Raw genomic sequence first — 22965 nt, forward strand, 5'->3', positions numbered from 1 at the left:
ACACGATGCATGGTCCCAGACCACCCCTCTTTCACGGTGGTGGACTTTTGCTCAGGCCCGTAGCTCCGAGGGGGGGCATCTCGGGGCTGGGCCCCCGGACTTACGGGCAAGGCCCCACGACTTCCCATCCAGCCCAGGGCCCCCGAGGTGCAGGGAAGGAGCCAGGTATCAATTAGCCAGTGCCCCCTAAGAAATTTAAATGCCCCCCGACTTAAAAATCCTGGCTACGGGCCTGCTTTTGCTTCTGAACAGTGATTAGCCAAAGATGTGAACTGTAGTGTATTCAACAGCTGTCACTGAATGCCTAAACATGTATGCGAATCAACCTCATAGAAAAGCAATCTTAAGCTTTGTCCTGGGCTAGGATCCTCATGCACCCAATCGCATGGCTAGCCCAGGAAGAACCGACCAATCGCACATCAGCAAGCTCCCTGAGCAGGAACGTCGATGATTGGCCCTTATGAAGACAATCTCATTGGTTGATAATGTACAGTAAAGGCGTGGCTATATTAGCCGGGAGAGTTTATAAAGGGAACAGCTTTAATGCAAAAGCTGTTCTGGCTACCTGACGTCGATCCGTGTTGGAGTTGTGTTCGAGTTGATGAACAAAGCTACCTCTTTGCTGAATCACTCTCTGACTTCTTTGTTCAGCGAGCGACTTAACATGAACACATCGCCAGACGTATCTGGAGTACTAAAGCTTTGCCATCACGTCCAAAAAAAAACACCCAGTCGCCTGCAGCTGACTGGGGCTGTGCGGAAGGTTACCAAAATGACCGGGGGGGGGGGGGGGGATGCGGTGGACTGAAAGAAGGACCAAGAAGGACCTACGTTCTAAAAACCCGCACACCGTCCCGTCCTTAGACTTCATGGCGCCGGAGACCTTCACGATGCCATCTGCAAAACACGGGAATAAACGGGCAGGGTTAAGAAGGCTGGCTCACGGCTCCCTCCCTCCTTTCCCGCTGAACAAAATCTCCGACTGCTAGTAGGCTTGTGCTACGCCCCTTCGGCTCTCCCCTTCCCTGACTTTTATTTAATGAACGCATTAGTCGCATTCTGTGCTAGCGGTGCCTGAAGTGACAGAGCATGATAAAAATGGGTTTTCAAAGGTACGAATAACGCCTATACTGGCAAATGCTGAGTTTGTGTTATGTCCCGGCAAGTCACTTCCGATTTATGACAACCATATGAACGGCCTTCATTACTTCCTCTCGTTAACTGCCTTGATCAGGCCTTGCAACCTGAGGGCCCCTGTGGCTTCCTTTCTTGAGTCGATCCATCTCATGTTGGGCCTTCCTCTTTTCTTGCTGCCTTTAACTTTTCCTAGCATCAGGGGTCATTTCCTGCAGGAGCGCACAGGAGCGGAGCTCCGGCAGTAAAGAACCCAGGGGGTGGGCACATGCAACAAGCCCCACCCCCTGCTCCCAGCAGCCCTCAGTCAGAGCAAGAAGCAGCCAGGTAAGTTCCAGAGCCCCCCCCCGGGGCCCAAAACAGTCCAGTGGCACCTTTAAGACCAAGTTTTATTCAGGTACAAGCTCTCCCTCCTCTGCGAGGACAGATCTGCACATTCCTCCCCCCAATAGCTAGCAATCCAAAACAGTCCAGTGGAACCTGAGCGGTGGGTGTTGCCTTCTGCCACACTTCTGGTGATGTCAGGGGGTGTGGCACATGCAAATAAGTTATGCTAATGAGCTCCTGCACCTCTTTTTCTACGAAATGACCCCTGCCTAGCATGATTGTCTCTGTGTGTAGCGGTCAAGTGCGCGGACTCTAATCTGAGAGAACCGGGTTGGATTCCCCACTCCTCCACTTGCAGCTGCTGGATGACCTTCAGCAAGCCATAGTTCTGTCAGAGCTGTTCTCTCGAGGACAGTTCTGGAAAGAGCTCTCTCAGCCCCACCCGCCTCACAGGGTGTCTGTTGTGGGGAGGGGAAAGGGAAAGGAGTTTGTAAGCCGCTCTGAGACTCCAAGTGACGGGCGGGGTATAAATCCAATCTTCTTCTTCTCCTCCTCCTCCTCCTCCTCTTCTTCTTCCTCTTCTCCTCCTCCTCTTCTCCTTCTTCTTCCTCCTCTTCTTCTTCCTGTTTATCTTCCTCTTCTCCTCCTCCTCCTCTTCCTTCTCCTTCTTCTGTGACTCTTGTTTTCTCATCATGTGACCAGAGTACAATAGCCTCAGTTTACTCATTTTAGCTTCTAGGAAGAGTTCAGGCTTGAATGGGGGGCATCGACAACAACCGTTTCACAAGACCCCAAAACATCACAAATCTCTAGGGTAAAACCCCCCCGATACACACTAATCTTGAAAGAGCGAGCAGATAAACCCGTCTGTTGCCCCGGCAGCTCTCTCTGTTCTTTGGATCCAGTCTTCTGGAACCCATAACCAATCGCCCAGTACCTGTTCACAGGTGCCGGACAACTCCAGCTCCATCTGAGCCCCGTTCAAGCCTGGCTTGAACGTTCTGGGGCTCCCACTGCAACTGGTGGCGGACGACCAGAGGGTGCATCATGCCGGGGGGGGGGGGGGGCGACCTTTCACGCTGATCAGAAAGAACTCTCCCTCCTGCCAGCCGCCACCGAGTGCGATCACGTATTCGGTATTGTTTATGGAGAAATCCACTGGGTTCAACCGCTTCACGCACATGTTGTTCAATATGCGCGTCCACAGCACTAAAGAGACGTCAGGGAGAGGAGGGGAGGGGCCGGAATAGTCACGTTTCTTTTTAAAGCAGTGGCGCTTCCCGGAAGCTCGGGGGTACCTCGGACACGAGCCACCGCAAGCCAGACAGGCAGCATTAAAAATGTTCTAAATCAGTTAATCAATCAAGTCAGGGGCTCCTTATTTCTGATAAGCACAACAGAAATAATAGAAACCCCACCAATTCCAATTTCAATGCAAAATGGTACCCTATTATGGATGCCCTATCAAATGAAAAATGTATTTCACCTGTATGGAATGATTATATCAAATGGATATAAAATCAGTGGTTAATATGGATACCACTAGATACCAAAACATTTACTTTCAACTGTTACTTCAATCGGTTTCTATTGCTTTCCTATATTTTTGTAATTTGTCTAGAATCAAGCACCAGGTCCCTAACACGATATAGCCTATGTTTCGAAATCTGGCACCACTGAGTAGAGAAAAGAAGAAATGCATTAAACATGATAGTGAATTGTTATGCTTCAGTGTTCAATATATGTAACTTCCCAAAAGAGTTATCAGATAGACGACTGATGGTAAGTCAAAGTATGTTTAGTTCTAGCGTTCCCACCTTCATTTAAGCACTGTTACAAACTGTTGGAGCTGCGGTGGCTCAAGTAGTTAAGACGCTGAACTGCAGGCTGTGGAAGGTCGGTAGTTCAGCAGTTTGAGACCCGAGTGTGCCGCATGACGGAGTGAGCTCCCGTCTCTAGTTCCAGCTCCTGCCAACCTAGCAGTTCGAAAGCAAGAAATTGCAAGTAGATAAATAGCAGTTCAAAAGCAAGAAATTGCAAGTAGATAAATAGGTACCACTTCGGTGGGAAGGGAACAGTGTTCTGTGCGCCTTGGTGTTTAGTCATGCCGGCCACATGACCACGGAAACGTCTTCGGACAGCACTGGCTCTTCGGCTTTGAAAGGGAGACAAGCACCGCAACCCTAGAGTCGGATTCAACTGCCTTTCGAGCAAGGGAATCTTTACCTTTAAATAGGTACCACTTCAGTGGAAAGGTAACAGCGTTCCGTGCGCCTTGGTGTTTAGTCATGCCGGCCACATAACCACGGAAACGTCTTCGGACAGCGCCGGCTCTTCGGCTTTGAAAGGGAGACGAGCACCGCAACCCTAGAGTCGGATTCGACTGGCTTTCGGGCAAGGGAGACCTTTACCTAACTGCCCTTTATGTACATGAAAAGATTTTGGATGCGGATTGTTATATATTTTGATTGTTATACGTTGCTTCATTTCGATAAAGACTTTAAATAAAATTAAAAAGTCAGGGGCTCCTCACTGAAAAGCTCAAAAGAGGGCAGAGCAGCCATCTGTTAAGTCACACGCCAAAAAGCAGTGCTGGGAGGGCTCAGGGGTAGAGCATCTCCAATTGGAAGGACCAGGCAGGAGGTGACGTGAAAGACCCCCGGAGAGCCGCTGCCAGTCTGAGTGGACAATACTGACAGCGGTGGACCAAAGGTCTGGTTCAGTATACGGCAGCTTCACCTGCTCATACCAAGGTCCCAACAAAGGAGGGATTTATTGTAATTAAAGAATATTTAAAAAAAATATTTTAAATATTTTGTCATCTGTCTTGAGTCTCGGCAAGAAAGGTGGGCCATAAATGAAGTGATAAATAAATAAATAAATATTAGCAGTTGTAGATTTCCCGGGTTGTCTGGCCCTGGTCTTGGCATTGTCGGACCTGACGTTTCACCAGTAGCTCTGACTGGCATCCTCAGAGGTATAACAAAGCAAGAGGGAGTACTCGGCAAGAGGTAAAAAAGGTAAAAGGTCAAGGGTTCCCTTGCTCGAAAGCCAGTCGAGTCCGACTCTAGGGTTGCGGTGCTCATCTCCGTTTCAAAGCAGAAGAGCCAGCGCTGTCCGAAGACGTTTCCGTGGTCATGTGGCCGGCATGACTGAACACCAAGGTGCACAGAACGCTGTTCCCTTCCCACTGAAGTGGTACCTATTTATCTACTTGCAATGTCTTGCTTTCGAACTGCTAGGTTGGCAGGAGCTGGAACTAGAGACGGGAGCTCACTCCGTCATGCGGCACACTCGGGTCTCGAACTGCTGTACTGACCTTCCACAGCCTGCAGTTCAGCGTCTTAACCACTTGAGCCACCGCAGCTCAAATTATACTCAGAGGTATAACACAGAAAGGTGGAGACATAGACAGTACTCCCTCTTTCTGTGTTATACGTCTGAGGATGCCAGTTACAGCTGCTGGTGAAACGTCAGGTCCTACAATGCCAAGACCACAGCCACACAACCCAGAAAGTCCACAACAGCTAACAAACTCCGGCCGTGAAAGCCTTCGACAACATATTAAATAAATAAATATATTAGCCCCGATAGGGGAAAATGCAGAGGCTCATATGATCTTCCCCCCCCCCCCCTTCCAGGATTAACAGGTTTTGGGGGGTGGGAACAGGATTTCTAAGGGGGAAACAGCACAGGCGGGGAAAATTCACACACATTTTTCAGCCAGAGCAGCACAGCCCCAAATACACACACACACACACACACACACTGCTGTCTTTTAAGCGTCTCCTTCCAGCCCAGTTCTCTTCCGGTAGCCGGTGAAGTGCATTGGTTAAGAGTACTGAAACTAGGAACTTGGAGGTAAAAGGTAAAGGTAAAGGTCTCCCTTGCTCGAAAGCCAGTCGAGTCCGACTCTAGGGTTGCGGTGCTCATCTCCGTTTCCAAGCCGAAGAGCCAGCGCTGTCCGAAGACGTTTCCGTGGCCATGTGGCCGGCATGACTGAACACCAAGGCACACGGAACGCTGTTCCCTTCCCACCGAAGTGGTACCTATTTATCTACTTGCAATTTCTTGCTTTCGAACTGCTAGGTTGGCAGGAGCCTGTGTTCAAACCCCTGCTCAGCTATGAATCTCACTTCATGTCCTTGGGCCAGCCAGTCTCTCTCAGTCTGATCCCAAGCAGGGGGGCAAAGACACACACTGCCCCCCTGAGCTCCTTGGAGGAACTGGACAGGGTTGGGGGAAGGGAAGGATAATAAGGGACAGGCAGTCAGAGAAATGTCTCCAGGCTCAGAGCAGTGGGGGGGGGGGACGGGTCTCCTCGGGCTCACGTACCAGACCCTGAGGTTTTCATGTGCAAAGCGCTGTAACTTCCAGTGAAGTAATAGACCAGTTGGTTCTGTCGGATAAAGAGGGTGCTTTCCGTGGCGATGGTGTCCACGATGGAGGAGGAGAAATTCTTCTGCGGGCAAGAGAGGGAGCCAATCCAGCAGCTGTCGATGGCCACCTGCAGCGGGGGGAGGGGGGAAACAGCAGAGGGGAAATCCTCTTGGGAGGGGAGACCGGGGGTGGGCGGGGGTGCTCCTATGGACGTTCACCAAGGGAAATCCACGCGGTGCCCTTGCATCCCCATCCTCTGTCAAAGGCCTAGGAATCCGGATGCTCCTGTGCCCCATGCCACCCCCCATCTGGGAGGCTCTCAGTCTCATTTCCAGGGGTCATTTCCTGCGGGAGCGCAGAGGAGCGGAGGTCCGGCAGTAAAGAGCCCTGGGGGCGGGAACATGCAACAAGACCCACCCCCTCCTCCCAGCAGCCCTCAGTCAGAGCAAGAAGCAGCCAGGTAAGCTGCAGAGCCCCCACCCCCCGCGGTCGAAATAAGTTATGCTTATTTGCTAATGAGCTCCTGTACCTCTTTTTTTACGAAATGACCCCTGCTGGAAGGGCATATCGGTGGGTGGGAGCGAAGGCATATGGGTAGGGGAGGATTGGCCACAGTAGATCCTGCGAGAAGCCATGGGGCCCAGCAGCTGCCCCTCCTCAGGGTATGGTGACACTGGCCAGCCCTGCTTTTCTATCCTGTTTGCTTCCTATTATGGTCCTTTTAGCAGGCAGTGCTGGAGACCTGTGAGCCGCCCTGAGCTCATTCGCGGGAAGGGCGGGGTATAAATGTAATGAAAATACATAAAATAAATAAATAAATATAGGTCTTCCACCAGCAAATTAGGTACCCTGCAAAGGAGCACCTGCATTTAACCTGCTGTCATCAAACCGAGAGCCAGCCACCCTACAAGCCACCACCGAGAAGGCCTTTGCATCCACAAAAGGCCAGAGGTGTACCACGCAAGGGCCCATGTTGTCTCTTTACCTCTATCGGGAAGAAATCGTCAAAGACCGTGTCTGACAAGAGAATGATCTTGCTGTCGGGCACGTGACCGATGATGACCACGGGGGCCTGCCTGTAAGTGGCCCACAAAGGACGCGACACCTCCTTTAAGGACAGGAAGTCCTTCAGATTGGTCAACTGCAGAGGCCAGAGACAAGAGCAGAGCACAAGGGCACGGTTAGCTTCTGTCCTTCACAATAAGGCCCAGGGCTTTTTTTGTAGAAAAAGCCCAGCAGGAACTCATTAGCATATTGGGCCACACCCCTGACAGCACAGCTCATTAGCACATTAGGCCACACCCCCATGTTACCAGAAGTGTGGTTATCCAGCCACACCCACCTTTCCCTTCTTATTCTGTTTACCTAGTTTGTTGTCAAAGCACAGGGCCTTTTTTTGTAGCAGGAACTCCATTGCATGTTAGGCCACACACCCCTAATGTAGCCAATCCTAATGAGTTTCTGCTGTTGGGTGTGGCCTATTATGCTAATGAGTTCCTGCTGGGCATGGCCAACTTGGAAGCCAGCCGGAACTCCGTTCCTGTGCGTTCCTGCCCAAAAATAGACCTGATTAAGGCCTAATGTATACATGCAACACGATCCAGCAATGGTTTTTTTTTAACCATGGTGGTCTGTGGGTTTTTGGCACTCCTCCCTGGCCATGTGTATGGGGAGGGGGTGTTAGCAGAAGCATCCCAGAGAGAAAATGAACGTACATTCTCCTTGACCTGCTAGCCTACAGACAATAAGCCACAGCATGTCTGAAAAGCGGCAGACTTCCTTCATGAATAGAACAAGCACACAAGGAAAAGAATTGTTTATATAACTTTCACAGGTCCTTGAACTGAAGTCCAAGAAACATCTATACATTGCAGCTTGCAGTAAATAAGATCCGTTCCAAGTGGAAACTACCCAGTTCCAGATAATCAGCGTTTCAGATACCCAGTTCCAGATTCAGCGTTTCCTTCGTCAGGCACTTTATCATAGGATGGCATTAGCTGGGATTTTATGGTATTATATTATACAAGGAGCGGGACCCGCGATACTCGCGGGGGGGGGACCTCCACACACGAGGCAGAGGAGGAAGCAGCAGGAGGAGGTAAGTTCCCACCCATCCCGTCCCCCCCCCCCCACCCCCCCTCTCGATCGCCCCCCTTGCCTCCCCCCCGGCTCCAAAGCGAGGCGGGCCTCGCTGCTCTTGAAGGGGCGGCAGCGTTCACAGAGCGTTCCCTGCGCATGCGCAGGGGACGCTCTGTCACTTTTGGGGGGATTTAAGTATCCCCCCGATATTTTTTCCGGGTTTTTAGATTTTTGTGCACACCTGGGGACTGCCCCACGTGTGCACAAACATCTCCCTCCCCCCCAGGTGCCCCCGATGCGCGTATTTAGGTATCCGCACGCACGGGGGCCACTTCGCTATTAGATATATAGATGTGTAATTGTTGGTTTTAACTGTATGTTGGTTTTAAACTGTTTGTAAGCCGCCCTGAGCCGCTTCGACGGGAGGGTGGGGTAGAAATGTAAGAAATAAATAAATAAATAAATAAGGTGAGTCTTCATTAACGTACACTGAATACCCATATATAAGTGAGGTCCCGATCAAAATATTCCAGTTAGGCACAGCTCCATATCTCTTGCAAGTCAGATTTACCTGATGAAGGAACAGATCTGAAGTGCTGATGATTATTGATGATTATTGATGAGATTATTGATGAGATTCCAGAAGATCTGCGAGTCACACCGGACTATCTCCTCAGAATGGGTGGGAAGAGTGGACCCACGGCCTAAGGTTACCAACTCTGGGCTGGGAAATGCCCAGAGATTTTGGGGGTGGGGACTGGGGGAAAAGGGTTTTGAGGAGTGGAAGGGTCTCAGTAGGGTATAACGCCACGGAGTCCACCCTCCAAAGCGGCCATTTTCACCAGGGAAAGTACTCTGCCATCTGGGGATCAATTGTAATAGTGAGAGATCTCCAGGGAGCACCTAGAGCAGTGGTGGCGAACCTATGGCACGGGTGCCAGAGGTGGCACTCAGAACCCTCTCTGTGGGCACGCGTGCCATCGCCCCAGCCAGGCCCAGACCATCATTAAAGTGTAAAATTCTCCGCCAAATAATTTTAAGGAAATGAAAGCATTTGGGATTGCTTTCCTTACTTTGTTTGGATCATCTTAAGTTAATGTATGAGTTGTTTTTTTCTAAAGTAAAACCTCAGTATTCAGGATAAATTGCCATGTTGGGCACTTTGCGATAAATAAGTGGGTTTTGGGTCGCAGTTTGGGCACTCGGTCGCTAAAAGGTTCGCCATCACTGGCCTAGAGGTTAATAGTCACAGACAGATTCACGGAAACAAGCTAGATATGGGGGGGGGGGGGAATTAAAAGAAATATAAATTTTAAAATTGTTAAACATACTAATATCAGTGTACTCTATTCATACAACAGTTCCAAAGTCTGTAACATATGCGTTCAGTCCATAATAATTTCCATTCTCGTCCAATATATTTAAAGGAATAAAGCGCTTGCGTTGACAAATGTTGTCCGTCCGTTGTTTTCAAAACATGGCAGATGAGCCTTTCGACCATTCAATTTCAAAGTGCGTGCGTGGAGACTGTAAAAGGGGCACCGCCGTTCCACCTCTGCCGGAGCCCACCGGCCTTCGGACATCCGTTTCCAAAAAGCTTTTTCAAAGAGGGGCGAGGACGTCGTCCGTGCATGCGATACTGCCACTCCACACATGCACAATTCTCCTGTAAATGACTACGGACTGAACACGTACGTAACAGACGTTGGAACGGCTGTACGAATAGAGTACATTGATATTAGCATCTTTAACAATTGTTGAATATTTATATTTCTCGTAATTCGCTCACGGTTCTTTCTTTGTATTTAGGACCTAGACGTTGTCAACCCCACCGCTCCCTCTCAGGGCACTGCCTGCCACGATAGCGGCGACGGCTGTGTGGGGAAGCCGAGAACAGTGGCTGAGGCACCCACCGTGACCTCTGACATCTCATGGGGAGACAGAGGCTTCCACTGGCCACCGGAACTCGGCAAAGTGCTGGAAGGTGGCTGAGGAGGTGACGACTCATCTCCTGCCTGGACAAGTGGGGGGGGGTCAGAGAGGAGGAGGAAGGAGCAAGTGGCAGTTAACACCTCCCTCTCCAGTTCTGAGGCAAAGGGGCCAATTGGTGCGTGGCCCTTAGTTAGATGCGGGGTTGGGGGGGATCTAAATGGGAGTCCTCAGATTGCAGAAAAAGAAGAGAAGAAGAAGAGAAGAAGAAGAAGAAGAAGAAGAAGAAGAGAAGAAGAAGAGAAGAAGAGAAGAAGAGGAAGAGAAGAAGAGGAAGAAGAAGAAGAGGAAGAAGAGGAAGAAGAGGAAGAAGAGGAAGAAGTCGGAGCCTCAGAGCGGCTTACAAACTCCTTTCCCTTCCCCTCCCCACAACAGACACCCGGTGAGGTCGGTGGGGCTGAGAGAGCTCTGACAGAAACTGCTCTTTTTCAAGAACAGCTCTGAGAGAACTATGGCTTGCCCAAGGTCATCCAGCCAGCTGCAAGCGGAGGAGTGGGGAATCAAACCTGGTTCTCCCAGATTAGAGTCCGCACACTTAACCACGACACCAAACTGGCTTGGTTTAAGGATTGCTGATATCAGCCCTCCGGCAGCCAGCGTTCCTTCTAAGCTGAGTTACTGTGAGCTAGCTCACAGGTTTTTTTTAGCCTCCGGCTCACACGTTTTTGTCTCAGCTCAGAAAGGAGGGCTCCAGAGCCAACTAGTTTATGCAGCAGCCAAAGCACCTGCTCACCACTTTAATGGCAGTAGCTCACAAAGCAGAATTTTTCCTCACAGGACTCCATAGCTTGGAGGGAGCATTGCCAGCATAGCAAAACAACAACAACAACAACACTGTAATAAGACGCTAAATAAACCTAATAATAAAATGAATTTTTATATATGGTGGAAGACAGGAGGGCCTGGCATGATGTTGTTCATGGGGTTACGAAGAGTCAGACTTGACTGTGCGACTGAACAACAACAACAAAATTGTATACCTAATATGTGAAAAATATACAATTACAAGGAATATATATATAGCTTCATTGAGGTCTGTGTGCTCAATTACAAACAGGTAAGTATAAGAATAGATTAGATTCTTTTGAACTATGGTGCTGGAGAAGACTCCTGAGAGTCCCTTGGACTGCAAGAAGATCAAATCAGTCAATCCTAAAAGAAATCGACCCTGACTGTTCCCTGGAAGGCCAGATAATGAAACTGAAGCTCAAATACTTTGGCCACCAAAGGAGAAGGGAGCACTCACTGGAGAAGACCCTGATGATGGGAAAGATTGAAGGTCAAAGAAGACGGGGATGGCAAAGGATGAGATGGTCAGACAGTGTCATAGATGAAATTGAGCAAACTTCAGAAGACGGCGGAAGACCGGAAGGCCTAGCGTGATCTGGTCCATGGGGTCGCGAAGAGTCGGACTCGACTGTGCGACTGAACAACAAAGTATACGTTTTTATAATTATTACGGAACCGTAATAATCCTTCGATGTTGATGGTCCCACAATAATTTTATAAATAATCATAAAAACTGTACCCACCTGTTTGTAATTGAGCACACAGACCCCAGTGAAATTATGTTTTTTGTCCTTGTATATTGTTCACGCATTAGGTATAGAAAAATAATCATGCACAAGTTCATTTCATCATCAGATTTATTTAGCGTCTTATTACAGGGGGGGGCTTTTTTTTTTTTGCTGCTGCTGGATCTTCATTACCCGTGAGGACCCCGCGTGCTTCCCTTCGGAATCCGCAATGACCCTACCTTTGTTCCAATCGTGAACACGGGTTCCCTTTTCTCTTTATCCCTCTTCGCAAACCCGTTGATGTTGATGGAGAACCTGGGGACAGAGAGGAAGGTTTCCGTATAAAAAGTCCTCCAAGATATGAAACGGTTTTGACTGGGTTTGCAGACTTCTCCCTCACCTCTTCTCGTCCATCAAGATACCAAGGTCGTTGCTCTTCACCGAGACTTCCATCATCACGCTGCCGTTCATCATCGGCATGGGCGTGATCCAGCACATCAGACAAACCTCCTCGCTTTCGCATTTTCCTAGAGCAGAGGGGAGGGGAAACAGCCACTGAGACTGGCCACTGGGACAGCCAGTCGCCTATGGCGAGCAGGAATCTCTTCCGGGCGACCCAAGTTGAGATGCTTTCGTAAAGCGGAAGGTGCTTGGTGGGTGGCTGGACTGGCAAGGACGGTTACAGGCTCCTCTGAGGTTTTTTTTTTTTGCAAAGGTGGTGTCATGGGCTAAGAATATTCATTGTGGCATTGCCTAAGAGGACGAACATCAGGGAAGCGACCTTGGAGGCCGTGTTGACCTCTTCTGTTGGAAAGCAGGAGAGCACCGAAATTGGGGAGGTGGCTAGGCACCGGCCGACAGCCTACTCCTCCCACTCTCGGTCCTCGAGGCCAAGCTTAAATCATACCCTGTGGACACGGATTGGGAGAATTGAGCTATGGACCAGTCAGATGTATTTTGATGCCCTCATCGCAAGATTACAGTGACCCCCTGAGCCCCAGCTTAAAGAACTGGCATTTCTGGAGTTGCAGTTCTCCCCCATCTGCTTAGCAGGCCGTTCCCATTGGCACCCCGTGATTTCCTGAGCTGCAGTGATGGATTTTTCAAACACCCATTCCGACAGTCCAGCAAACCCTCTAAGGGTGTCCGGAGACACATGGGCGGCCTTCGCCACGGGCCACTCTGGGCAGCTCCCGAGAGCCTCACACTGGGAGGGGCCATGCTGGGAGCCCCCACCACCCTGCAGCCAGCTGCCTCAATCGTTTCACTAAAACACCACCGCTGCAGAGCTGACACTGATCCCCATGCTGCAAGAGAACTCATGCTGGATCAGGCCAATGGCCCGTCCGGTCCAGCACTCGGTGTCACACAGTGGCCAAAACCCAGGGGCCATCAGGAGGTCCACCAGCAGGGCCAGAACGCCAGAAGCCCTCACACTGTTGCCCCCCCCCAGCACCAAGAATACAGAGCATCACTGCCCCAGACATACGAACATAAGAGAAGCCAATGGCCCATCCAGTCCGACTCCAACACTCTGTGTCACACAGTGGCCAAAACCCAGGGGCCATCAGGAGGTCCATCAGCAGGGCCAGAACTCCAGAGGCCCTCCCCCTGTTGCCCCCCCAAGCACCAAGAAGACAGAGCATCACTGCCCCAGACATAAGAACATAAGAGAAGCCATGTTGCATCAGGCCAATGGCCCATCCAGTCCGACTCCAACACTCTGTGTCACACAGTGGCCAAAACCCAGGGGCCATCAGGAGGTCCATCAGCAGGGCCAGAACTCCCGAGGCCCTCCCCCTGTTGCCCCCCCCAAGCCCCAAGAATACAGAGCATCACTGCCTCAGACATACGAACATAAGAGAAGCCATGTTGCATCAGGCCAATGGCCCATCCAGTCCGACTCCAACACTCTGTGTCACACAGTGGCCAAAACCCAGGGGCCATCAGGAGGTCCATCAGCAGGGCCAGAACTCCAGAGGCCCTCCCCCTGTTGCCCCCCCCCCAAGCACCAAGAAGACAGAGCATCCCTGCCCCAGGCATAAGAACATAAGAGAAGCCATGTTGCATCAGGCCAATGGCCCATCCAGTCCAACACTCTGAGTCACACAGTCGCCAAAATCCAGGGGCCATCAGGAGGTCCACCAGCGGGGCCAGGACTCCAGAGGCCCTCCCCCTGTTGCCCCCCCCCAAGCACCAAGAAGTCAGAGCATCACTGCCCCAGAGAGTGTTCCATCTATTCCTTGTGGCTAATAGTCACTCATGGACCTCGCTCTGCTCCACATGTTTATCCCATCCCCTCTCGAAGCTGTTTATGCTTGTAGCTGCCACCACTTTGTCCAGCACTGAATCCCATGTGTTAATTACTCTTTGGGTGAAGAAGAACTTCATTTTATCTGTTCTAAGCCTCCTGCTCGTTAATGTCACGGAGTGCCCACAGGTTCTTGTATTGTGAGAAAGGGAGAAAAGGATTTCTTTCTCTACCTACTCTATCCTATCAGATCTAGGGCAGTGGGGGGAGGCAACTGCTCTATTACAACTGATCCCGATTGCCTGAGAAGGGGGGAAGGAAATCGATTATAGAGTGGTTTGATAGCCCCCACCATCCTACAGCTGGTGGCTCTCACATCCATGCTGCCTGAGTGTTTCTGAGGTACCGTCCTTGAGTTTTTCCAGGGCCCCAGAATCCCGGGACATTTGCAGCATAGTAGGAAGTCCCTCCTCAGGCAACTTAGGGCAGAAGAACCTCCTGCAGGATTGGGTCAAACTCTGCTTCCTGCGGAGACAGCTGCTTGTCAAACTCGATGTTCATTTTACATTTTACAGCTCCTTTGCCATAGCAACCGGGGAGGGGAAGAATGCAGGGCCATTTCACTTCCTAGGTTGCTTTGACGTGTCAGACACCTTATATATCCTGAGAACTTTTAGTGTCCTCGAGTCTCATCTTTCCAAGCCTGCTATTGTTCTACATGTTGGGGGGGATGGCACTGAAAGGGGGGTGGATGGCCGTTACATTTGGCAGGTGAAATCCCCAGGGGTGATTGGTTCTAAACCTTTTATGGCCCTTGCTTGAACCCTGTATATGTATTGCTTTCACACCTTTAACCTTAGTTCTAACACAGCCAGTGTACAGGCTGGATCCTATCAATGCCTCGATAAACTTTTCATTCTTCAGAGTGGATGTGGTTGGAAACTGATTTATCCAGGAGTCTGACACTGCTCTACCATGGCAAGCCTGTTTTGACAAACAGCAACCGCAGCTCTCAGTGAAGTATCTTTTGAATTTCCCTCCGTGTCTTCCTGTTACTTCTGCCAATCGGGATCCTGCGTGACTGCACCCTGACGGGTAAAAGTACCTTTAAGTCGGTACGGTGCAGCATTCATGGTGATCTGCAGCTGTTCTCGTTTCTGACGCACAGGGTGGATGGGTTCTTGAAAAGTGACGGTCACCACTGGGATCATACCGGTGTAGTGCGCTGTCCGAGTGGCTCGTGCGGAGTTCTGGAATGGGGGAGGGGCGCAATCAACATCAAACGGGGGTGGTGGCCTCGGAGCCTTACATCAAAATTGCCACACGTGTCTTTGTCTGCTTTCATTCATCTTTGGAGGTGGATCTATTCCGTGTGAGTTTCCCCATGCATCTCACTGGCAACGCCCCACCGGTGGGGAATAGAAGTAGGGCTTTCCGCTTTCTCATCTTCCTTGCTTGTAAGTTCCTGTTTCTTCAGTGGGGGCGGGTTCTGTTCTGCACGTGTTTTGCTCCCTCTACTGGCTAATTCGATATTACGCCAGTTTACATCCAGTATATCTCCCTGCAGATGTAAACTGCAGGTTTTTATGCCGAACATAAATTGGTGTAATATTGAATCAACCACTAGAGGGAGCAAAACACACGCCGAACGGGAGGGGGGACACTGAAGAAATAGGAACTTACAAGCAAGTAAAATGACAATGCAGAAAAGCCCATAATGACAGAGTTTAGGATTTTAAAACCATGTGAAAGGCAGAAGCTGAAAACAAGTCTCTTCTCACCATGAAGATATGCATGTTATTCTAGCAACAGGAGAACAGAGGGAACTGTCCTTTAAATTAGAGTCCGTTATCTTCCTGGTCCAACCTCTTTTCTTACCTGTTCTTGGCAAGTCAGGTTAATTTTCAGGTAGTATGGAAATCCAAAGTAATGCTGAAAAAAAGAGGTAAGTTATTTCAGGACCTATTTCCACTTGGGAGCACACAGAATTTCACAAACGGCTTTTATCGCCTGCTGGGCAAACAGCTTAACATTGATCAAAGCCTTAAATAAACGAGACTAGCTGAGATCCATCATGTCATGAATGACTTATGGCAACCCCACAGGGTTTCCGAGGCAAGAGACATTCAGAGTTGGTTTGCATTGCCTGCCTCCACGTCACAACCTTGGACTTCCTTGGAGGTCTCCCATCCAAACACTGACCAGGGCCAACTCCACTTAACTTCTGGGATCTGATGAGATCGAGATAGCCGGGGGGTACCCGGTCAGGGCAGCTGGGATTCAAATCTATTCCGAAAATTTATTACTTCGGAAACTCATCTCCCGCCTCTCCAGAGGCTTGCAAATGGCGTCCTACCCTCAAGAATGTCTGGGTCTAGAATCAGAACCTTTTGGATCCAGCTGTGCCGCTGCTTGTCTCTTCTCACGGACAGATGGCTAGCATTCCGCTAAGGGGTACTTCTCCCCGTCACTCCACAAGCAGTAAATCAGATGGGCCTGTCATCTCTTCTGGCGTGGAGAGGCCCCTCGCGATTGCAAGGCATGCTGCAGCAGAGATTATTCAAAAAGTGCACACCGGACGGTACAAAGAACCTCTTGATGGGTCCCAGAACTGATTCCGCTTTAACAAATCAACAGAGAAGGAAGAAGGGAAGTATCATCCCTCAGACCTGAACGACACCTCCAAGTACCTTTGGAACCGGAAGTGATCCAGCCACACTGGTCATAACGCAGAACTGAATGGTCCCATTCATTCAGCCTAATCCTGGAAGCGTCCTGGGTGGAGGACAAGGAGACAGAAGGGAAGGTTATTCCCATGTCTTGACTTTAAGCTCTCCCCACAGGCTGATTGTCTGCATGCCAGCCCTCTTTCTCCAGTTTGCCTGCCATGATGGACAGGCTGGGGAAGGGAAGGCAGGCATGCACACGTGCCCCCTTTCTTTCCTGAGCCTCTCTGCTTTTGTGGAGAGACTCGGGGAAGTGCGGGGGGGCATGCGGAAGAAGAAGAAGAAGAAGAAGAAGAAGAAGAAGAAGAAGAAGAAGAAGAAGAAGAAGAGGAGGAGGAGGAGGAGGAGGAGGAGATTGGATTTATATCCCACCCTTCACTACCCAAAGGAGTCTCAGAGCGGCTTACAAACTCCTTTCCCTTCCCCTCCCCACAACAGGCACCCTTTTGAGGTGGGTGGGGCCGAGAGAGCTCTGACAGAAACTGCTCTTTTTCAAGAACAGCTCTGAGAGAACTATGGCTTGCCCAAGGTCATCCAGCCAGGTGCGAGTGGAGGAGTGGGGAATCAAACCCGGTTCTCCCAGATTAGAGTCCGTGCACTTAACCACTACACCAAACTGACCTTTCTTTCCCTCCTCAAGTTCCCTGCCTGCCCTTTTCCAGCTAGGACATATCAGCTAGAGAAGGGAAGGCAGAGAGAGGCTTTCCCTTGTCAATTTCACTCTCAGCTGATTAGCAGGGAGTGAAATTGACAGGGATATCTGTAGGGGCTACCAGCAGGAAAGAAGGCATTTTAACATGCCTCCTTTCCATCTGGTGGTGTAACTCAGCCCTGCACATTATCGTTCGGCAATACCGAATATTTCCCCAATCCGAATACCTTACCCGAGTGATTTACTCGAAGCCGGAAAATACCGGCTTCTTTTTTTTTTTGCACACCCCTACTGGGGAATCTGCTACCAAAGCTTCAAATATTGCCGACCTCATCCTCATGACTTTCTCCCACGGGTACTCACAGCGTTTTTGTCACTGGGATCGATGGCAGAATCCCCCATATCCTTAAAGACAGTGGCCACCTGCCTAACTTCATGCTGCTCAATGAACAGACTTCGGCTGGAGCCGAGGCCGTCGAATTGGTTGACCACGACTGTCCACGTGCAGTCTTGCAGCATGTAACGTTTAACGAACAGGAGGAGGAGGAGGACGGAGTTCAGCACAGAGGGAGGCCACATCATGAATGCTGTGTAAGAAAAAGCCTACAAAAAACTGGGGGGGGGGGACATAAGAACACAAGAGAACATAAGAGAAGCCAATATTGGATCAGGCCAGTGGCCCCTCCAGTCCAACACTCTGTCACACAGTGGTCAAAAATACCAGGGGCCATCAGGAGGTCCAGCAGTGGGGCCAGGACACCAGGAGCCCTCCCACTGTTTCCCCCATCCCCAAGAATACAGAGCATCACTTGGCCCAAGCCGAGAGTTCCTATCTATACCTTGTTTGTGGCTAATAGCCACTGAGGGACCTCTGCTCCATATGTTTATCCAACTCCCTCTTGAAGCCGTCAAACATCGGGTATCTTTTTTTAGCCTGCTGTTCCTCCTGGGGAGCTCACGTGATTTTCTCTGCTTTATTTTGTCCTCACCACAATCCTGTGAGGTAGGCTAGGCTAAGAGAGGCTGGCTGGCCCAAGGCCACCCAGTGAACTTGAGGGCAGGGTGAGGACTGGAACCTAGATCTCTTAGATCCTAACCGGATGCACTAACCCACGCAGTCAGTGGCTTGGCAGACGCATGCAGCTTTGACATAACACCTGTGGTTCTTCTGAGCAATGTTCCTTAGGGCACCCACCCCGCATTCCAAGAAAGCGGGCAATTTCATCAGGATCACTGACCCAAGACAAAAATGGCAGTTTTATTTTTAAAGCGCAACACACCTTGTCCATGGTAAGTTATGGAGACGTAGGGGATCTGCGTAGAACGCTGATTCAACATATGGAGCTGAATTAGATGGTGGAATAAACATATAAGCATGTGACAACCACCTATTGGGGAGGACTAGGTTTCTCTTTAAATCATTCTGGGTGTTTATAAAATAGGTAATTCTGGCTGCCACCAGGAATTTTCTAAATTCCACATCCTCTCTCAGCTTCTTATGTCGGTATTGTCACCCAGGGTCTAGGCTTTCAAGGGTCTCTGTGGTCCTGAGGAATAATTGATATGACGCAGTGTTCCCTCTAAGCTGAGTTAGTTTGAGCCAGCTCAGTTTTTTAGCCTCCAGCTCACACATTTTTCCCCTAGCTCAGGAAGGAGGGCTCCAGAGCAAACTAATTCATGCAGGAGCCAAATCGCTCACTCACAATTTTAATGCCAGTGGCTCACAAAGTAGAATTTTTGCTCACAAGACTCCACAGCTTAGAGGGAACATTGCTTCTGGGATTAGCTTAAATAAATGAGGATTTATTGAAAGGGGAACAAAATAAGAGGTTGGTTATTATGTAACTGGTTGGGAATATGGTTCCTGTAAATGAGCTTGTCAACTGTATCACTTTAATAAACATATACTGATCCTTCTCGGATCCCACACAGATTCTTTCAACTCTCTCACTGACTGAATTTCCACTGGACAACTTCAATGGACGGAGGTGCGGCAGCACGTCGGCGTAGCGCAACGGAGCCGGAAAGGATGATAGTTGGAGCTACGGCGGCCACAGGCCGCACACCGGAGGAGCCCCGCCGAGAGAAGGAGCTGCGGAATCAGGAGAAGATCTGGCCCGGGACACGGAAGGAGAGCGCCAACGTCTGAGGCCGCTGAAGAAGGCCAGACATCAGCAAGAGGCCTCGCTGCCAGGTGCTGGTAGGAAGCCAGCCCCCCTCATGATTGTGGCCTTAGTTAGGGAACAAATAACTGTGTAAGCCGCTCAGAGACCCCTCGGGGTTCGAGCGGGATACAAGCCGAAACCATAAATAAATAAATAAACTCGTTTTTTTCAACTGTCTCCCCTAACTGACTGACACTCACACAGATCCACTTTAAAAGCTCCTCCCACACTCTCTCATCCTCCAATCACAGCACACTTGTCTCTCTCAATCACTCTACTCTGCATTCACTACACTGCAACCAGTGTTCCCTCTAAGCTGAGTGAGTGTGAGCTAGCTCACAGTTTTCTAGCCTCCAGCTCACACCTTTTTGGTCCTAGCTCAGGAAAGATGGCTCCAGAGCAAACTGATTCACGCAGGAGCTAAATTGCTCGCTCACAACTTTAACGCCAGTAGCTCAAAAAGTGGAATTTTTGCTCACCGCACTCTGCAGCTTAGAGGGAGCCTTGATTGCAACCAAACATTTAAAGAGACACACACACTCTTAAAACAAGGAATCGTTACAAAGCATATGGAGCAAAGGTCCATCAGTGGCTACTAGCCACAAGGTATAGAGGGAACACTCTGTATGAGGTAGTGATGCTCTGTCTTCTTGCTGCTTGGGTGGGCAACAATGGGATAACTTCTGGAGTTCTGATTCTGCCGGTGGACCTCCTGATGGCCCCTGGGTTTTGGCCACTGTGTGACACAGAGTATTGGACTGGATGGGTTGACCCAAGGTCACACCAGCAGCTGCAAGTGGAGGAGAGAAGACATCGGATTTACACCCCGCCCTTCACTACACAAAGGAGTCTCAGAGCGGCTTACGATCTCCTTTCCCTTCCCCTCCCCACCACAGACACCCTGTGAGGGAGGTGGGGCTGAGAGAGCTCTGATAGAACGGCTCTTGAGAGAAAAGCTCTGAAAGAACTTGTGACTGACCCTAGGTCACACCAGCAGCTGCAAGTGTTGGAGAGAAGAAAAAGAGATTGGATTTATACCCCGCCCTTCACTACCCAAAGGAGTCTCAGAGCGGCTTACAATCTCCTTTCCCTTCCCCTCCCCACAAGAGACATCCTGTGGGGTAGGTGGGGCTGAGAGAGCTCTGACAGAAACTGCTCTTTTTCAAGAACAGCTGTGGCAGAACTATGGCTTACCCAAGGTCATCCAGCAGGTGCAAGTGGAGGAGTGGGGAATCAAACCCGGTTCTCCCAGATTAGAGTCCGCGCACTTAACCACGACACCAAACTGGCTCTCTGTAAGGAACCATAAAGCACTGCGCGGCTATGACAAGGAGTCTTTCTTGCCAGGGTTCCCTACCACGGAAATAACACACCCTTTTCGTTTGCTGGTTCCTACGCATCAAGAAAATGCACTTGCTTGCTTGAAGCAGTTGGGCCATACTTCGTAAATAGCACCATAAAGTAATCTGACCCTTCTCTACAAGGAACTTTTATCTGTGACTGCTCCCTGCGTGGGGTACGTCACAGTCCAGACCTGTGGTCCGGATCCAGCCAATTCCATTTGAGACCCACAGGACCTACCCAATTTAAATTGTGGTGTGGTGAAAGTTGAAGCCCCCACAGGGCCCCCTTGGGGGGGGGGGGGATATAAGGTCAGAGTGTGAAACTTTCTTTCACCATCTCAATCCCAAATTGGGTCCTCCCACAAATGCAATCCATAAGCAAATAAATAAATAGGAAGTTTCAGCCTCTGGGGGGTTGGGGGGGAGATATAAAATTATGCTGGGTTTGGGGTGCCCGCTAGTGGGTCTCTGAAGCATCAGTCACGTAACAAGAATAAGCACTTGTTTAGATTCCAAACAGGGTTCAAGCGGAAAATGCCAACTTTCACCCTTTTCCACTCTGAAGTGTGGAGAAGTATCATGTCCCAGAAGGAATACCAACCACTGCAGAACTACCAAGAGCAAACCAGATTTGTGGTAGGGTGTGAGCTTCCGTGAATACCCAAAGAAGTGAGCAGCGACTCACGAACGCTTAGGGTTTACAAATCTTCCATTCTTTTTTTTCTTTTTACCCTTTCCCCAACTTTGTGGTGCCCCCTTTGGCCCTGGTGCCCTAAGCATGTGCTTAGTCTGCTTAATGGTTAATCTGCCCCTGACTAGACTCCACACTGGTTCTCAGATTACTGGTATCTCAAGAAGTGTACCTGCACACAAAAGCTTCTACCCAGAATTAAACTTTGTTGGTCTTAAAGGGGCCACTGGACTCCAACCTTGCTCAATTACTGGGGAGCAGTGTGTCCCTCTAAGCTGAGTTAGTGTGAGCTATCTTACAGTTTCTTAGCCTCCAGCTCACACATTTTTGTCTGAGCTCAAGAAGGAGGCCTCCAGAGCAAACTAACTGATGCAGCAGCCAAATCGCCGGCTCACCACTTTCATGCCAGGAGCTCACAAAGTAGACGGTTTTGCTCACAAGACTCCACAGCTTAGAGGGAGCACTGCTGAGGAGCAGTGCCGTAAGCTAAATAAGCTACAGCTTAGGGCCTCGCAATCTGCTGGGGCCTCGAATAAAAACAAAATATAAAAAAAGTTTTCAAATATTAAAAAGGCGTATATATTTTAAATTTTTCTGAGACCAGCTGATGTAATTTAAAACAGTAGGGGGCCTCTGGGTTTTTTATAGCTTAGGGCCTCAGGAAGTCTAAATCCGGCCCTGCTGAGGAGGTATCTACGTTGCTCACAAGGAGGCCGGCCAGGCAGCGCCTGTCCCAGGAAACCACAGCCACGTGGCCCCTCATAGCATCCCTGGCGATGCAAGGCACTGCCTCATCCACCTGCGGCCAGGTGACATCCGGGCCTCACGCGCTGATGATCCCGGGTCGGCTCCTGACACCTGACAGGCGATGACGTCACAGCGCCCCGCCCAAGCACCTGCGGCAACCAGGCGGGGCTCTCCGGCGGTTCGCGACTCCGCCCCCTCTCGGGGCAGATCACGTGACTGGCGCGACTTCGTTCCCCCGCCCCCCCCCGCCCTTCAAAGTGGTTGACGTGTTTTTAAAAAAATAATTCGGCACGCATTCAAATAAGGCCAGCCAGGCAAGCCGCGGCGGGTGTCGCCGTTCGCCTGGTGACGTCACCCCGTCCGTAACGTCACGACGCAGGCCGCCCTGAGCCCGCCCACTCGCATGTGACGTCACGGCGCCTCGCGACCCGCCCGCACCGCGGTTTCCTCATATCGCCTCTTCCTCCTCTCGCCTCCCTAACCCTTTCTGGTTACGTCACGCGCTCTCCCTCCCACCCCTGCGCCTGCGCCCACTCCACCCAACGCCTGCGCTCGCTCCAGAGCGGTTATTCCACCCCGCGCGTGCGTGAACCGGTCGTGGGGGAGGGGGGCGGTTGGCGCGTCACTGAAGCGCGCGTCTGATTGGGAGGGCGGTTGCCATGGGGACAAGGGGGCGGGGAGGGAAGGCGGCGACGGCCGTAAAGCGCGACCGGTCGTGCTCCCTCGCCTGGTTTGCCGACTCATGGCGGCGGCGGCAGTCGTCGCGACGATGGCCGGGGCCGGAGGGCCGGTGCTGAACGGGGCGGACGCGGGCGCCGCGGGGCTGAAGGAAGCGGCCGGCATGTACGAGCAGCTGCGGGCCGAGTGGAACCGCAAGAACCTCAACCTGGGCAAGTGCGGAGACCTGCTGGGGCGCCTCAAGGTAGGAGGGGGGGGGCCTGAAACGGTACGCGGGGGGATGCCG

At 50.7% G+C, this 22965-nt stretch overlaps 2 protein-coding genes across 2 annotated transcripts in view; one reads left to right on the top strand and one right to left on the bottom strand.

Moving 5' to 3' along the window:
• Positions 1–17574, bottom strand: part of LOC107106290 (cation channel sperm-associated protein subunit gamma-like) — a gene marked incomplete at its 3' end in the record, with an annotated part of 84518 nt that extends 66944 nt beyond the window's left edge. Inside the window, exons 1-9 of the mRNA XM_015406417.1 lie at positions 17419–17574; positions 15556–15609; positions 14783–14927; positions 11827–11953; positions 11666–11741; positions 6827–6982; positions 5797–5968; positions 2533–2670; positions 832–897 (exon numbers count right to left, since the gene is read on the bottom strand). Coding sequence (XP_015261903.1) covers positions 832–897; positions 2533–2670; positions 5797–5968; positions 6827–6982; positions 11666–11741; positions 11827–11953; positions 14783–14927; positions 15556–15609; positions 17419–17574 — 1090 coding nt within the window. The remainder of the gene's footprint in view (positions 1–831; positions 898–2532; positions 2671–5796; positions 5969–6826; positions 6983–11665; positions 11742–11826; positions 11954–14782; positions 14928–15555; positions 15610–17418) is intronic.
• A 5113-nt stretch (positions 17575–22687) lies between these two features.
• The window catches only part of PSMD8 (proteasome 26S subunit, non-ATPase 8), a 12495-nt gene continuing 12217 nt past the window's right edge, over positions 22688–22965 (top strand). Inside the window, exon 1 of the mRNA XM_015406419.1 lies at positions 22688–22923. Within this exon, the coding sequence (XP_015261905.1) occupies positions 22744–22923 (180 nt within the window). The 5' untranslated portion in view covers positions 22688–22743. The remainder of the gene's footprint in view (positions 22924–22965) is intronic.

The sequence above is a fragment of the Gekko japonicus genome, unplaced genomic scaffold (genome assembly GCF_001447785.1).
Source record: "Gekko japonicus isolate JY-2015 unplaced genomic scaffold, Gekko_japonicus_V1.1 scaffold3139, whole genome shotgun sequence".
Lineage (NCBI taxonomy): Eukaryota > Metazoa > Chordata > Lepidosauria > Squamata > Gekkonidae > Gekko > Gekko japonicus.